The 15,679-nt window shown below is 39.3% G+C and overlaps 1 protein-coding gene across 2 annotated transcripts in view; it reads left to right on the top strand.

Moving 5' to 3' along the window:
• CCDC112 (coiled-coil domain containing 112) overlaps positions 1–15,345 on the top strand; it is a gene marked incomplete at its 5' end in the record, with an annotated part of 29,024 nt that extends 13,679 nt beyond the window's left edge. The window contains 8 exons of one of the 2 annotated variants that reach the window (XM_080920466.1): positions 2,397–2,518; positions 6,100–6,189; positions 7,950–8,025; positions 8,402–8,792; positions 11,532–11,945; positions 13,547–13,642; positions 14,683–14,801; positions 15,210–15,345. In XM_080920466.1, the coding sequence (XP_080776592.1) occupies positions 2,397–2,518; positions 6,100–6,189; positions 7,950–8,025; positions 8,402–8,792; positions 11,532–11,945; positions 13,547–13,642; positions 14,683–14,801; positions 15,210–15,240 (1,339 nt within the window). In that variant the 3' untranslated portion in view covers positions 15,241–15,345. The remainder of the gene's footprint in view (positions 1–2,396; positions 2,519–6,099; positions 6,190–7,949; positions 8,026–8,401; positions 8,793–11,531; positions 11,946–13,546; positions 13,643–14,682; positions 14,802–15,209) is intronic. The other variant, XM_080920467.1, reaches the window with a different exon arrangement.
• Positions 15,346–15,679: the final 334 nt, after the last annotated feature.

Raw genomic sequence — 15,679 nt, 5'->3', positions numbered from 1 at the left:
GAAGCAACTTGGGGAGGAAAGGGTTTATTTATATTATATATACTTCCACATCATTGTTCATCAGAGGAAGTCAGGACAGGAACTCAAACAGCCAGAACCTGGAGGCAGGAGCTGACGAGACCACGAAGGTGTGCTGTGTACTGGCTTGCTCCCTGTGACTTACTCAGCCTGCTTTTTTATAGAACCCAGGCCCAGCAGCCCAGGGGTGGCTCCATCTACAATGGACTGGGTCCTCTCACATCAATCACTAAGTAAATGTCCTACAGTTTTGCCTGCAACATGGTCTTACAGAGGCATTTTCTCAATCGATACACCCTCCTGTCTGATGATTAGTTTGTGCCAAGTTGAAATATAACTGGCTAGCACACTGCCCTAATTACTTTCCGATTGCTGTAATGAGATAGCACGGCCAAGGTGACCTACAGTTTCAGAGTGTCAGAGTCCATGACCGTCATGGCCAGGAACATGGCAGCAAGCAGGGAGGTATGGGTGGCCCTGGGACAGAACCTAAGAACTCATGTTCACCTTCACCGAGTGATCAAGCTTCTCTATGTTGTCTTCTAGTTCTAATTTTTTTTAATAATCCATTATACTGCTTGGCTTTCCACTGAGGCTTTAGTTTGGATTATTGAGCTTTTTATTGCCAGCATCACGTCAGTTTGTATTTTCCTCAGCCAGTCTCTTTGCTGAATGACATCTTCCTGTTGTAGAATGATGTTCAGCTCTCTGTTTTTGCACTTCTAGAACACAGTCATGTCTTCTCTGAGTTGTTTGAGCATACTCATTTCTGTTGAATGTTCTGTCAGAAAGTTCTTTCAGGATGCTTGTACTTTCATGTTTGTTGGCTAAGCCTTCCTTCTTTTCTTTTAGAATTTTTTTCTTTTTAAAATTCAAGTCCTTCTTTTTGCATTTAGTGGTGGCATTTGCAGTGTTCAGTGCAGAGAAACTAAGTCACAAAAGAGTTGAAGTGTTTCCCTCTGTGGGACTGGTATTTAAGGCTGGTGCTTCTATCTCAAGTCTTGTGAGAGTCACGTATCATCTGTATCAGCTGGGCCTCTTGCTGTGAGTTGTGGAACTCTCTACATGCCTGTGGGCCTCACCAAGAGTCAGTCTGTCCACAGCTTCACAAGATGTGGAACTCCTCAAGCACCCAGAGGCCTAAGTGGGTTCAAGACTAATCCCACTAGTTCCTCAACTACCCATGGAGCTTCCTATATTAAATCTACAGGTTGCACCAAAGCTGCCGAGAGATATAATGTAGGGGCTCTTGCCTGCTATCCTCAGGCACCCTGAGAGCCAGTGTTCCTCCTGAGCAGAGGTGCTCTGCAGTGAAGTCCATTGGCTCACATGCACATATGCTCACTGAAGAGGGCTATGTGCAGTTTTAGTGAGAGGCCTGTGCCCTGGAGCTATTTTTCAATGATCTTTTAATGAATTGTCCTCCATTGCTTCTGCTCCTCTCAGATCTCCTCTGTATAAGATTTCCACTTACTTTAAATTTTTATCATACAGTTCATGACTTTCCCCATAAACAGTGGTGTTTACTGAATGTAGGCAACTGCATCGTGATATTAGTATGTTCTGAAATATCTGTTAATATTTCTAGTCCATAAATAGCAAAATGTGATTATCATTGCATATTTTGTATTCACAGCAGACATTTCTGCTTGGTCATAGTAATTTCTCTGATGTCCAGCCAGACCTTCATAGGACTCCCAGCCTTACTTGGGATTTTTGGTAGCATTTGTCCTTCTGTTATTGTTTCTGTATAGGTCGAACTCTTGGCTTCTCTCTTCCTTTTTGTCTTTCTCACAAACAACAAAAGTTCCTGAACACATGGATGGAGGCTCAGTGGCCCAGCACAAAGGGCTTGCTGCAGTCCCCCCAAGTTCTCCCAGTGTGGTTATCAATATAATCTTTTTCTCTGTGTTGCCAGATGGGAAGCTCTGGGAACTGTGTTGAGCATTGCTTCCCAGGTTGTGTGCAGTGATGTCACTTGCTAGAGACCTCGTGCTGCGTATTGGATTCAAGATGAGAGAGCACATATGCACATTTACCTTATGGGAAAAGAAAAACAAACATTGAGAAAATTGATTTTTTGCCAACTTAAAAAATCCTCCTTAATAACACATTTTCTTTCTTTTGTTTTACCTGAGGACTGTAACATTTAGAGCCTTACAGCTAAAGGCTTCTGTATTTTCAAAGGAAATATGTAACAGCTCAAATTATAGTTGGTCAAAATTGGACTTAAGTAGTACTTCTATTTTAGCTATTGTTTTGATTCTTTAACTTTATTAGTCTAAGTAATCACACTCTTATTTTTTAAACAAATTGAACATAAAATGCTAATTATTTTAAATATAAGTCATTTATATCATTTGTTTCTTTTCCTAAAGAGTTAATGTCATAGAAAAAGATAAACACGGTCATTTCTACAACCAAAGAGGTGACTTCAGAGCTGAGTATAGTATGCTGGAAGAACTGGAAAACAAACTGATCAACAGCAGGAAGACAGAAAGTAAGTGGGGTTCGTGATGACTTACAGACTTGCTGATCTAAAGGGCAGTGTTGCTTTTATTGTCTTGTGCATAGACTGTGTTGTAGTTCTGTGGAGATACAGAGCTGGTGACAAGTCTGTCTCTTAAGGGCATGCATTTATTTTATTGTCAGGTTACTGTTTAGTATTCTAATGAATTGTTTTCTAAGTCTCTTTCTTCCATATTAATAGGAAGGGTGATTTGGGGTTAATGATCAGCAAATGCCATTAATATTTAAAAAAAATAAAAAGTACTTTGTTTCCTGTGCTATCTGATCCTTGCTCATCACTCTGGCATTGTTGACTGAGTGCTATAGCCAGTAAATGTCAGCCAAGTCAGAGCCTCCATCGCTGTTTGTACAAAGCTATAAAACTGGGCTACACCCAAGCCTGAGTTTCCTTGTCTGCATTCTAAAGCCTACAGTTTCTGTGGGTCTGATGCTGAGATGAAACACAAGAAACTACCTTATAGGTATATAGTAAATATGTTCTGTTGTTATGTAGATTAATCATTGTCAGGGTGTGAGAATGCCTTGCAGAGTTAGATTCTGTATGTTGCAAAAATCCTTATAATATCAAAGCTACTTTGCTTTGTGTACAGGAAAAAATGGCCATTACTAAGCTTTACAACATACTGATTTTCTAGGGATGATAAAACTGCTCATGATACTGTCTTATCACCAGTTAAAAGAAATTTCTAGAATCTTTCTTTTCTAAATACACGATCCTACCTTTTTAAAGAGATTTATTTTATCTATATGAGTACGCTGTAGCTGTTGTCAGACACAGCAAAAGAGGGCATCAGATCTCATTACAGATTGTTGTGAGCCACCATGTGGTTGCTGCGATTTGAACTCAGGACCCCTGTGGAAGAACAGTCAGTGCTCTTAATCCCTGAGCCATCTCTCCAGCCCAAATGCCTGGATTCTTATTGACTGAATGGTTTGGCTGTACAGTGTTTTATTTCCAAATGACAAATAAGATTACATAAGATAATGGCATAACTGATGAGCTGTGGGAAGAAAAGACAGAAGCCACTTCCTAACTATTTCACTTGCTAACAAAGTTTATTTCTTTACTGGTTTCCACCCTTGCCTACCACACCCCCCTCCCCTCCTTACTTCCTGAGTGCTACAGGTTACCACTGAGTATCATGCACAGCCTCAGGAAAGTTTTCTGATTTAAAAATCCAATAGAGGACAAGCTTTATACAATTAAAGGGATGATAATTTCTATGTTTTGCCGAACTTTATAACTGTATAGAGTATATCTTTAAAGGTGGAACTAAGGCAACAGTTCTCAACCCATAGGTCGCAGCCTCTTTGGTGCTCACATATCAGATATCCTATACACCAGGGATTTACATCATGACATAATGAGCAAAATTAGTTATGAAGTAGCAACAAAATAATTTTATAGTGGAGACAGGTCTCCACAATATGAGGAACTAAGTTAAAGGGTTGCAGCATTAGGAAGGTTGAGAACCACTGAACTAAGGGGCTGGAGAAATAGCTGACTATGTAAGAGCATTTGCTGCTCTTGCAGAAGACAGGTGTTCCACACCCACCCTGGAAGGCTCACAAAGCTTCAGGTGATTCAGTGCCCTTGTCTGGCCTCCACTGGGACCTACATACATATGTGAGTGTATGCAGATCTCTCTATATATCTATATCTATATATGTATATATAGAGAGATATGTATATACACACACACATGCACACCATATATATATATATATATATATATATATCTGATATCTATATATATAAGTCAAGATTAAAAGATCTTTAAAATAGAGTTTTTAAATTATTTTTTTAAAGTGGAAGCATGCCAAAGTCAAATACTTATATTTGGAGGCTTAATCTGGACATTGGCTCTGGCTCTAAACCCACTGATAATTTTTAAAACGGCAAAACCAAACACCAGTATCTCAGGGTTCTAGTAGTTGTCTTATATGTACATGAAAACTTGGGTTTGATTCCTGGCCCTGGAAAAGTTGCCATTAAGGATTCTTGTAATGAAGCCTCTGGTATTTTATGATTGTGACAAGTTACAAAACAAACATCAGAAAAGGGGATGCAAAGACTACTTGACTATGACAAAATGATACTGTCATTTGTGTGTGTGTTTTTTTAAGATTTATTTATTTTATGTATGTGAGTACACTGTTGCTGCTCTCTTCAGACACACCAGAAGAGGGCATCAGATCCCATTTCAGATGGTTGAGAGCCACCATGCGGTTGCTGGGAATTGAACTCAGGACCTCTGGAAGAATAGCCAGTGCTCTTAACCACTGAGCCATCTCTCCAGCCCCTGTCTTTTGTTGAGGTGTGAATGAGTGTGAGTGTTTACACCATGAGCCTTTTTACGTAAACAGACATTTACTTCCTGGTGCTTGGTCATCTGACAATGTCCCAGGTCATTATTTTGTTCTTATACTTTTCATTATTGACCTACCATTTTACTTCTGGGCTGTCCTCTGGTGATTTTGGCAACCTGTGGCATAGAAACCAGTAAGTACCACGCATACCTATCAAAGAACATGTGTTCAGGTGAAATGAGAAATTTGTCAGTCTCTGTAGAACTAATACTTGTTATGGGTTGAGGAGAAAGCTTGAGGACCCAAGTTAAGCTCCTTAGCCGTGAGATGAGGTGTGATGGTCTGTCTCTGGAACTTCAGTGCTGTGGAGCAGAGAGACCGGAGGAGTCCCAGAACACACTGCTGCTGCTGAGTCAAATTGGCTGGAGTGATGAGCTCCAGGTTCAGTGAGAGAAGTTGCCTCAAGAAATAAAAAATAAATGACAGCAGAGGTCCCAACAAGATGGCTTGGCAGACAGACACTTGCCTTATGACTGGAGTTTGATATCTGGGACCCACAGGGTGGAAGGAGAGAACTAACTCTCAGAAGTTGTCCTTTGACCTCTATATATTTACACTGCCACATAACACATGAATAATAAATGTAATACATTTTTGAAAAGGAGATGTGGGTCTACTCTTTTATTAAAAAGTTAGGAAGTTAGAAAACTGTAGAGTGGGGTATCTGACATTGTCACACTCATCCCCACAGAAACATGAAATCACATCACACATACCCACACCACATAGAATTAATGTTGGATAGATAGTTTTAATAATTACAAGATAAGTTAAAGGCGATTTCTGTTTCCAGAAATTATAACACGTTAAAAAGAAAGATGCTTTTAAAGAACACAATATGTTAACATCAGTTACTCGTCATTCTTTTCAAACAATAGTCAGTGACTCATCTTCCACAGAAGGAAGGAGCATCTGCACTGCAGGGTTACAGTGAAGTGCAGCCAGTGCTCCTTCCTTTTTTAAATGATTTTATTGGGTACTCTCTGTATTTACAGTGCCCCTTTCAAATATTGCATCTAAACTGAGATGTTTTATTTAGAGCAACGCTTCCTGGTGTTCATGTGGTTCTGACAGAATCATTCTTGGCTGTCTTTCAACTGAGGGTCAGTGCGGAGTTTACCTGCAGAAGCTTAATTGAGGCCACACTTGTCACAGGGTTAAAGTGTGGACCTTTCCTTACAGGAGCAAAAATCCAGCAACAGTTGGCCAAGATACATAACAATGTAAAGAAACTTCAGAACCAGCTGAAAGATGTGAAGCCTACACCTGATTGTGAGTCGAGTTCAATAGAAGATTCTCTTTATACATTGTTCTTTTCTGCTAGTGCATTAAAAAAATGTATGATTTTCTAGTAAATGTCTCACCTTTTCCATTTGGTATTAGTGGAGCCAGCCTTACTTCATTAGGAGTTGGAGTGGAGAAGTACAGTATTCAGAGTTTGTGTAAAATTCTTCAGCCTTTGAACTACCATTCAATCCTAAAACAGCGTCAAGTAGGCAGAAGAGCCACTGAGATGGAAACTCTTTGGCACAGGAAGGTTCAGAGTTAGCTACGGAAGTAGAACAAGACTGCTTCCCAGTTCCTAGTCCAGTGCTTATCCTGTTATTTTGTTTTTGAAACAAAAATCTTTCAGAGGTATTTCTAACACATAGAAATGGTTTGTCCCTACTGGGGCAAATGCTAGTCTGAAGGAGGAAGAAATAAAAAAAATTGCATCCCCACCTCCTGTTTCAAAATTTATTTGTACAGGCTCAGAGCACAGTGCTTGAACCTGTGGAATAATTGTGTCAAAGCCTTGCTCTGTTGTTTCCTAGTTAGGACATTTTATCCCAGAGCTTCGTGTCTTCTGCTGTGCAGTGGAGCTCACAGGCCTTCTAGGCTGTGGGTGGCATGCAGTGGAGCAGTGCTCCAGCTTATGGTGCAGTGCGTGGAGCGTGGCGAGCAGGAAAAGGATGGGAAGTAGTCATTAAATTAACGGGAGCCATAATGTGCCAGAGGGAACATGCAACATCTTCTCATAGAACTCTGTTGCATAAGAAGAAAAGTCAAAAATCTAAAGGAAAAAATGACCATAATTAGAACATGTAAACCCATAAACACTGCCGAAAGACAAATTAGAAAACTCTTAACTACATATGCGATTTCATAATTAAATATTCATAAGATATACAGAATACCTACAAATTAGAGCAACCAAGATAATATCGGGAAATAGATAGAGATTATGAGGCACACATTATATCAAAAGAAATACAAAGCTCAGGTGAAATACATGTCTATGCTTCCTAGTAATCACAAAAATAACATCAAAGTGATGACAGATTCTTGGCTTATTTTGTACGTGGGGAAAGTACATGGATGGTGGTGAGATGAGTCTGCAGAACAGATGGACAGAGCTACACTGTAGAGTAGACATATTTTCCTTATTTGGCATTTCAAGTGTTAGTAGCTATTTTATAAAAGTACTTACTTGGACATGTTATAAATATACATTCATGGATTTTTACTGTACCTTCTGCATATTTAAGCTTCATCACCAGGAAGATTGAGTGAATCAAGACGGTTCTAGGCTCTGGAATGCCATATGTAGCCATAGAAAGTGTGAGGCAGTAGTATATAGTCTAGGTTAAGCATGGCTTTTGTTTTCTTTTGAGGCCTCACTCTGTAGATCTGGCTGTCCTCTAACACACAGATGTTCATCTGCTTCCACATCCTAAGTGCTGGGATTAAGGTGTGCCACTGTGTCTGACTCTCCACAGTTTTTAACCAAAATATTTTCTTAAATAAAAATTAGAAGTCAAATGATATTGTATGTGTTATATGAACTAATTTTTATAAAAGTAATACTGACTAGGATTTCATAATATAGGTGTGAGGAAAATACCTTTAATCAGAAATTATAATCACTAAAATGTACTTAGGAGCAAGTTTTCTTAATTGCTTAGGCTAAGAAATGTTTTTAAATAGGGAAGTCATATTTATTATTAATTATTAACTCAGCTATATTAAAATGTGACTTTTTTTTTTTACAGTTGTTGAGAAGCTCAGAGAAATGATGGAAGAAATTGAGAATGCAATCAATACTTTTAAGGAAGAGCAAAGACTAATGTATGTTTTAAACTTCCTTAACCTAAAAATTTTACTTTGATTTTTCAGTAACTCACCCTTGCATTGTCGCATGTGAATATACTGAGTCTTATACAAAAGCAACATTAACACTGTCTTCTGTCCTACAGTTTAAATAGCCTTTCATATTTAAAGTAAATTTTCATTTATCTTGGACACCAGGAGATCACTAATAAAAGTTTACAAGATTATTTATGATTGAGGAAACAAATATCCTTTGAAGTTCATACATGAGTATTATTATTAGTAGAAATGTCAACAAAGGTCAATGAAATAATCAGGGATAATTAACCTTTTCAGAAGAGGGAAGGGTTAATTGGATCAGTCGTTACTCAAACTTCATTCTTGTTCATTTTAGATACGAAGAGCTTATTCAGGAAGAGAAGACAACCAATAATGAGCTGAGAGCCATCTCCAGGAGGATTGAGTCCTGGGCTCTGGGTAATTCAGAAACAGAGAAAGCTTTCAGAGCCATCTCAAGCAAAGTTCCTGTAGACAGAGTGACACCAAGTACACTTCCAGAAGAAGTGGTAGAATTTGAAAAATTCCTCCAGCAAACAGGAGGGCGACAGGGAGGCTGGGATGACTTGGACCACCAGAACTTTGTGAAAGTGAGGAACAAACATAAGGGGAAGTTGACATTTATGAAGGAGGTTGTAGAACACCTTTCGGGAAGAACTCTGGATGAAGTTCAGCAACATGAGAAGTGGTACCAAAAATTCCTGGCTCTAGAAGGAAGAAAAAAAGAGGTAATTGTAATTACAACAGCTGTTGTGAATCGTGTGTCATGTGCCAGGTGTGCAAAAATTAACTGTCTCATTAGCTTTCCATGATCAGATAAAGAAGCCCATGACTTCTTATAGCAGATGAAACCAAGGTGTTGAAAAACTAGGGAACTTGTGCTCAACAGTACACCTTCAGTTAGACTTCCCAAGACCAAACATTTCTGCCACAAGAATTTCTGTAATGCACTGTAAGACCTTGTCTCTCTACTCCCAGGACAAGGGCTGATTCAGAGCTGCACAGACAACAGGAAAAGGTCACCTTAGCAAATGCTACATTAGTTGCTATGGGGAGCAGTCTCTTAAAAGTTTCTTGCTATTTTTGAACTTCAATATCATTGTGTAGAGACTCAAATTTTAGCTACCATAAGAAAGTTATATAGCAAATATCTTTAAAAAGTTCATTTTCAGATAAATACTAGCCCAGCTTCAACTTAGATCAGGGTTTTATATCAACATCTGGTGCTGAATAACTAGGCTGTGGTGGCTGTCCTGTCCGTGGTGGACTGGTTAGTGCTGTCACAGCTGGGCTCAGCACTAGGTGCTTGCAATCAACAGCTATGTCTCTAGACATTGCCACTTTGGCCTGGGGAGTGAAATCACCCTGGTTGAGAACATCAATTTAAAGGAATAGGTTTCCTGTTGAAAAGTCTGGGGTGTTGTAGTTCATGTGTGTTTGGTTTGCTCCTGTTGTCTGAGGTCAGTTGTGGTGAACTTTAACTCGTTTGATTTAGCAAGAATACATGTCTTCTAAACAAATAATGATCTCAGTATAATCTGAAGTCTAGAGAGCTGTGGGTTTTATGTTCTTGCTCTTGCTGTTGAGGAGATTGACTTTGGGAGTTTTAAGTAATTTTTAGCATATAAATAATTTTTAAAGACTCAAAAAATCATAAGCTACCAAAATACGTGAAGGCTTTTCTTCTACCACAGCTTGGAACATTAGATTTTCGGTGATTGCAACACAGCGTCAGCACTGTCCTGGAACCTGTTAGAACTTCACAGATCTCAGTCCCCAGCCCTACTGCAACTCTGGGCCTAGCAATCCGTTTTTTTACCAACCAGCTTTGTAGAATACTGTATTTGAAAAAGGAATAGACATAGTGCTCCTTCTAATAGGAGCAAGCACCCCAACTCCACGTTACGTTTACGGTCCTTTTCCTCATATTTGACAGATTAGATAGAAGGCTGAGGTGGAAAGAGGTGTGAACACAGAAGTAGTGTGCGTGTTAGAGGAGAGGGCAGTTGGGGTGAAATGCAAGTATTGAATGTTAACTATACAGAGTTTAAGATGTTGAGTAGAGAACTTACCGTTGCATAAATGATGATACTTAATTATTTTCAGACACTCTGAGTACCCTTGAATACCTCTCTTTTTATGTACATCTCCTTTCCCCATCCATTCCCTGACTGACAAAATATTCCTAGGTCAAAGGCTATCACCTTCTTTTCAACCCGAAAATAGTGTCATTCACTAATGACTTTTCCACCATGCCCTATGATATGCTTATGCCGTGTCTCACTTGGCCTGTGGCACCCAGTGCTGACCCATGGACTGATCCAGTTTGTAACCTTTGACTACTCATCATGAACTGAGGCAGTGTGTGAAAGTCAGCAGTCCAGTAAGCAAACTATTCATTTCAGTTGACTTTTTTAATAGATATTTTTGGGGGGTTCTCAGTGAAAGAAGTACATTGTGCCACAAATCCATGATATGTTTGAGGACTGGCATGTCAAGTGGGACTGTCTAGACAGTACTTTGTATTGTTAATCATCTCTGAATCCTACGGCTTTGCATTTCACATTGTCTCACTGTGAACGATGTATTCAATGGATGTGTGCATGCATGAATGATACCTGTAAGGGAAGATGAGGAAATGGTTTTCTGACTGGGACAGGGAAGGGTTGCTAGAATTTTAAATAATCTTTGATATATTCATACATAAAGATGGAATGATTTTATTCTTTCTTTCTTGCACTTATGTAGCATCATGTACCAGACACTAACTCATTTACTTGTCACAAGAACTCTGTGTAAGAATTACTTCCTCCCGCTTTATGAATGGCAGTGACTTTTCTGGTGTCATGTCAAAACACCATGACCAAGGCAATTTTATAAAGAAAGCGTTTGACGTGAGGCATCTGGTTGCGGGGTTTAGAGTTCATTTTCATCACGGCAGGAGCAGGCAGGACAGGCAGCACGGTGCTGGAGTAGTAGTTGAGAACTTACATCTTGGTTCATAATCATGAGACACATGTCCTCCCACAAGACCACACCTCCTAATCTTTCCCAAACAGTTCCACCAACTGGTGACTAAGCATTCAAATATATGAACCTATAGGGCCATTCTCATTCAAATCACAACAGATTTAGTCTCATTTTAAAATCTTCTTTTGGTACTTGGTAAGAGAAAGATCTCTTAGAAAACACTGTATACCTAAAAATAGAATTTGAAAACAAAAGTGAGGAGTCAGGAGGGCTCCTGCATGCAGAGGAGGCAAAAGAATTACCCAGGGCCCAGATTTACAGCATACCATAAGTTTCTTAAATGTGAGTAGAAAACATTCCCCTCTTTTAAAACAAACCCTAAAAACCCGAACATCTCCAGCATCTACAAATAGAAATGAGGCTGTGTTTGAAATGCTTTTGGCTGATGTCATCACAAGCTTGTTTGGTTTTGTTGCCTTTCACTCTGATCATTTTAGTCTATTCAAAATTGGAAAACCAAAAAGCAGCAAAAGAAGGAGGAAATACTCAAGTTAAAAGAAAAGGTGGACACCACACCTCTGCCTTCTCAGAGCAAACCAGAAGATAATCCAAAGCAGAAAGAGGAACAGAGAAAGAAGCAGAAATTGGCAGTCGAAGCTTGGAAAAAGCAGAAGAGTATAGAGATGTCAGTGAAGCATGCTTCCCAGCTCAGAGAAGAGGAAGAGAAAGAGAGAAAGCTGCAGAGAGAGCGCCAGCGGCAGTCAAAGCTGAAGTTGCTCCTAGAAACCTACATACAGCAGAAGAAGGAGCAGGAAGAGTTCCTGAGGCTTGAGAAAGAGATAAAGGAAAAGACAGAAAAGGCAGAGAAGAGGAAGACTGCTGCCGATGAGATTTCTAGGTTTCAAGAAAGAGTGAGTAGACATACCCTTCCTAAAGTAGACATACCCTTGTTGTGCAGGCCTTGCTTTCAGGGTTGCTTAGGAAGACACTGAGTTCACCTTCTCACACATCATACCTGCTGGCATCACTATAGAACAATGAGAACGCGCATGGGAGGTTACACTTTAGTGGGGAAGATGGAAGCGAGTAAAATGTCCTGGTTACATTTTTTTTTTTGTCAGGTTGGCACAAACAAGGGTCTTCTGGGAAGAGAGAACTTCAGCTGAGAAAATGCTTCCATTAGATTGGCCTTTAGGCATATCTATAGGGCATCTTCCTTATTCCTGACTGACTTATTCCTTATTCAGTCCACTGTAACCTGTGCCATCTCTGTGCAGGTGCTCCTGGGTGACATAATAAAGCAGGCTGAGTGAGCCATGAGGAACAAGCTAGTAAGCAGAGCTCTTTCATGGCCCTTGTTTTAGTTCTGCCGTCAGGTTTCTGCCCTCAGTCAGTGATGACCTACAACTGTAAGATGAAATAAACATTTTATCTCCCAACTTGTTTTTGGTTGTGGTGTTCATCACACCACTAGAAACCTAATTAGGACAAACGGTGTGGTAACTAAGGTATAGACAGAGTATTGTGGGGTAGATAGTACAGAGGGGTGCTTACCAGAACTGTGAGTGTTAGAGAGCAGGGAATGCTTGAAATGAGTCTTGAAGGAGCAGGGAAGGAGCTCTAACAGAAGGAGAGCTCTTCTCTAACAGAAGGGAGAGCATGACTAAGGGCTTGGAGTGTCTACAGTGCTGTTAGTGAGAAACTAAACACTTTAGCGTACACTGCTGGGCATGTAGTTTTCTGGAAGAACACTGGTCTAGTAGGCTGGAGGTTCTAGGTTCAATTCCTAGTGGCCCACTCCTCCTACCTCCCCCTCCCCCCAGTTATACTTCCAGTATCTTTGGAACAACAAGCAACAGATGGGAATCGACAGTCAACGAGGCCATGAGCCAGGCTGAATGTGTTGTCTAAGCAAGACAGGGAAGATTATGTTAAGATTCTCAGAGTATAAACGAAATAGCTCCTAGTGAGTAAAAATGTTATGAATTGTTAAGGGCATCAAATGCACAGCAGCAACGTTCTTAAAGGGAGGCACAAAGGAACACAGATAAAAAGACATGAGTTGTGTGGAATTCATTTCTTTTTATTATATGAAATATATATATATATATATATATATATATATATAGCTGAATGACAAAAGAGCTTGTGCTTACTCATTCCCTTCTCCCCACAAAGTAAGCAGGCTTCATAATAAAAAATATAAGAAAAAAGAAAACAAAACTGGAAATATGAACTTATATGAGAGATTCTGGATTAAATAAAGCTAGGTGAAAAATGGGTTTAGTTTACTCATTAAGAGGTTTAGAGTAAAATAAGTGACATTTAAAAAGACATTAATGCAGGAAGGCCAGCAGGGGTCACAGTCTGGGAAGTACAGCTCTTAGCCTTTGGTGAAAACACTACCTTTGAAGGAGTGGACAGCTGACTTGATTTAAATTGCAAACCCTTAGGGAAGCAAATTTATGTTAATTGTGTTTTAATGAAATCTTTTTTGTTGGTACTTTCTTAGGATTTACATAAACTTGAATTGAAAATTCTAGATAGACAGGCAAAAGAAGAGGAGAAGGCAGAAAAACAAAGGCGACTGGCAAGATTAAAAGAAAAGGTATTCTACTGTTTTCTGACACAGCTCCTGCTATGTAGCCCAGGCCGTCCTTTTTCTTTTCCTCCCACGTGAGAGAGATTTATTGTGGGGAAAGGGGGCAAAGGGGGCAACAGAGAGGAAGGGGGAGAAGAAGGAGAAGGCAAAGGTCAGGAAGGGTCTCCAGGCTGTCTGTGAGCACACAGGTATATGCCATCATGCCCTGCTTTAAATCTTCCAAAACATTATAGAATCCTAAGTTTTTCACATTAATGAGTTATACATTTCTTCATGTATGTAACATGTATATTGTGTGCATTTAAGTAGATTAAGCATGGTCATCTCTTCAGATATTTATCATTTCTTTATGGCAAAATCAGTAAAAATCCTTTCTTCCTGAAATGTGCAGTGGAGGGTACCTGTAGTGAGGCCAGGAGCAGAGCACAGCAGGTCTGATTCCCTGGCTCCCTCCTCATCCCGAGTCCTTGGCTTTAAGGAGACTGTCAGAACCACCCCTTATCTCATCGTTCTCTCTCTCCACCTTACATCTCACACTTATATAGATGCCGCAGAGCAGGACTTAATACAGTCTTCGTAATTATTTGAGTTCCGCCATGTCATTTTAGAAGTACTGGTTTTTTTTCACCCTGGATTTTCTTGCTCCTCTCACACATTGTTCTTTCTGATCCTCCATTCAGCATCTGAGCAGCTGTGGGCATTGCTTAGTTCCACTGGTGATGGCTCAGAACCAGTGTGGGTGCTCTCGCGGGTCAAGTAGATGTCTTTATTGGTGTTATTTGTTCTACCTCTTACATAAGCTGTAGTCTGCTTCTTTTAATTAAAATAGAAAGGAAATAATAGAACTTAGAAGGAATACCTTAGCAGTTTGTTAATTGATGTTGTCAGCATACGCACAAAGGGAGCTTATTTTGGATACAGTACTTTGTTCATGTTTGGGTAATACCAAGTATAGTTTTTAAAACTCCTTCGTGTTACTGAGGATTTTACTCAGTACAAATTTAGTTCATATAAGTTAACTGATACTATTTTACTTCCAATCACAGGTTGAAAATAATGTCAGTAGAGATCCCTCTAGGCTTTATAAACCTACCAAAGGCTGGGAAGAGCGAACCAAAAAGATAGGTCCCTCAGGCTCTGGGCCACTTCTCCATATCCCACACAGGTGAGACGGTAGTAGGTGTTCATTTATAGGAACTTATAATGTGCTTTATTTTATGCAGTTCTATGCATGGTTGTATTTTATGCAGTTTTTGAATATATATTTTCATTAACATATAATTAGATAAGGGAAATTTATTTTTAACGTTTTATTATGTTTGTACTGTGTGTTTTGTGTGCATGGGTATGTGGGAGCTATGGCTGCTGTGGTGTCATGTGACTGTCAGAGGATAACTTGCTTCTTCCACACTGTGAGCTCAGCTGTCCAACAGGGCTTGTCAGGTTGCAAGTGCTTTTACCCATTTCCCTTAGAGCCATCTCACTGACCCTATATGTATTTTAGGTTGCCATTTAATCTGTTGTTTTTCTCTTCCTATATATTTATAATTGATTTTCTCTTTTTTCTCTTTAGGGCCATTCCAACCTGGCGACAAGGAATCTAGAGGGACTATGAGATAATCCAATTGCTAGTCACTTGATAAGAATGTTGGTATATTGCTATTTCAGGAGAAGGTTATGCTATGCTATTTAAGTATCACTACCTTTGTCAGGCTGGTTATTGTGCTGTGTATGAATGATTAGGTTTAAGTGTCTTATAGTATTGCAAATATTTTGTTTCTACAAAGATAGTAGATAGTAGATGTCTGTTGTTGATATGAAAGTTACTTAAATAAGTTTGTGTTACAGATGTTATTACATTTAAATACTCAAAAATATTTCAAAGATGTTTTTATCGTGGCTTAGTGACATAATTTGAGAGAATCAGTCTTTTTTAAGCCAAAATTTTGTTACTTTTATAACTTGGAAGTCATTAAGCTTGAGTAACAAAAATATGTCTTTTTTTCCCCCTTTTTTACAAAGACTTGTTCGTTTTAACAAAAT

Source organism: Micromys minutus, assembly GCF_963924665.1.
Source record: "Micromys minutus genome assembly, chromosome: 8".
Classification (NCBI taxonomy): domain Eukaryota; kingdom Metazoa; phylum Chordata; class Mammalia; order Rodentia; family Muridae; genus Micromys; species Micromys minutus.
This window is presented reverse-complemented; position numbering and strand designations above follow the sequence as displayed.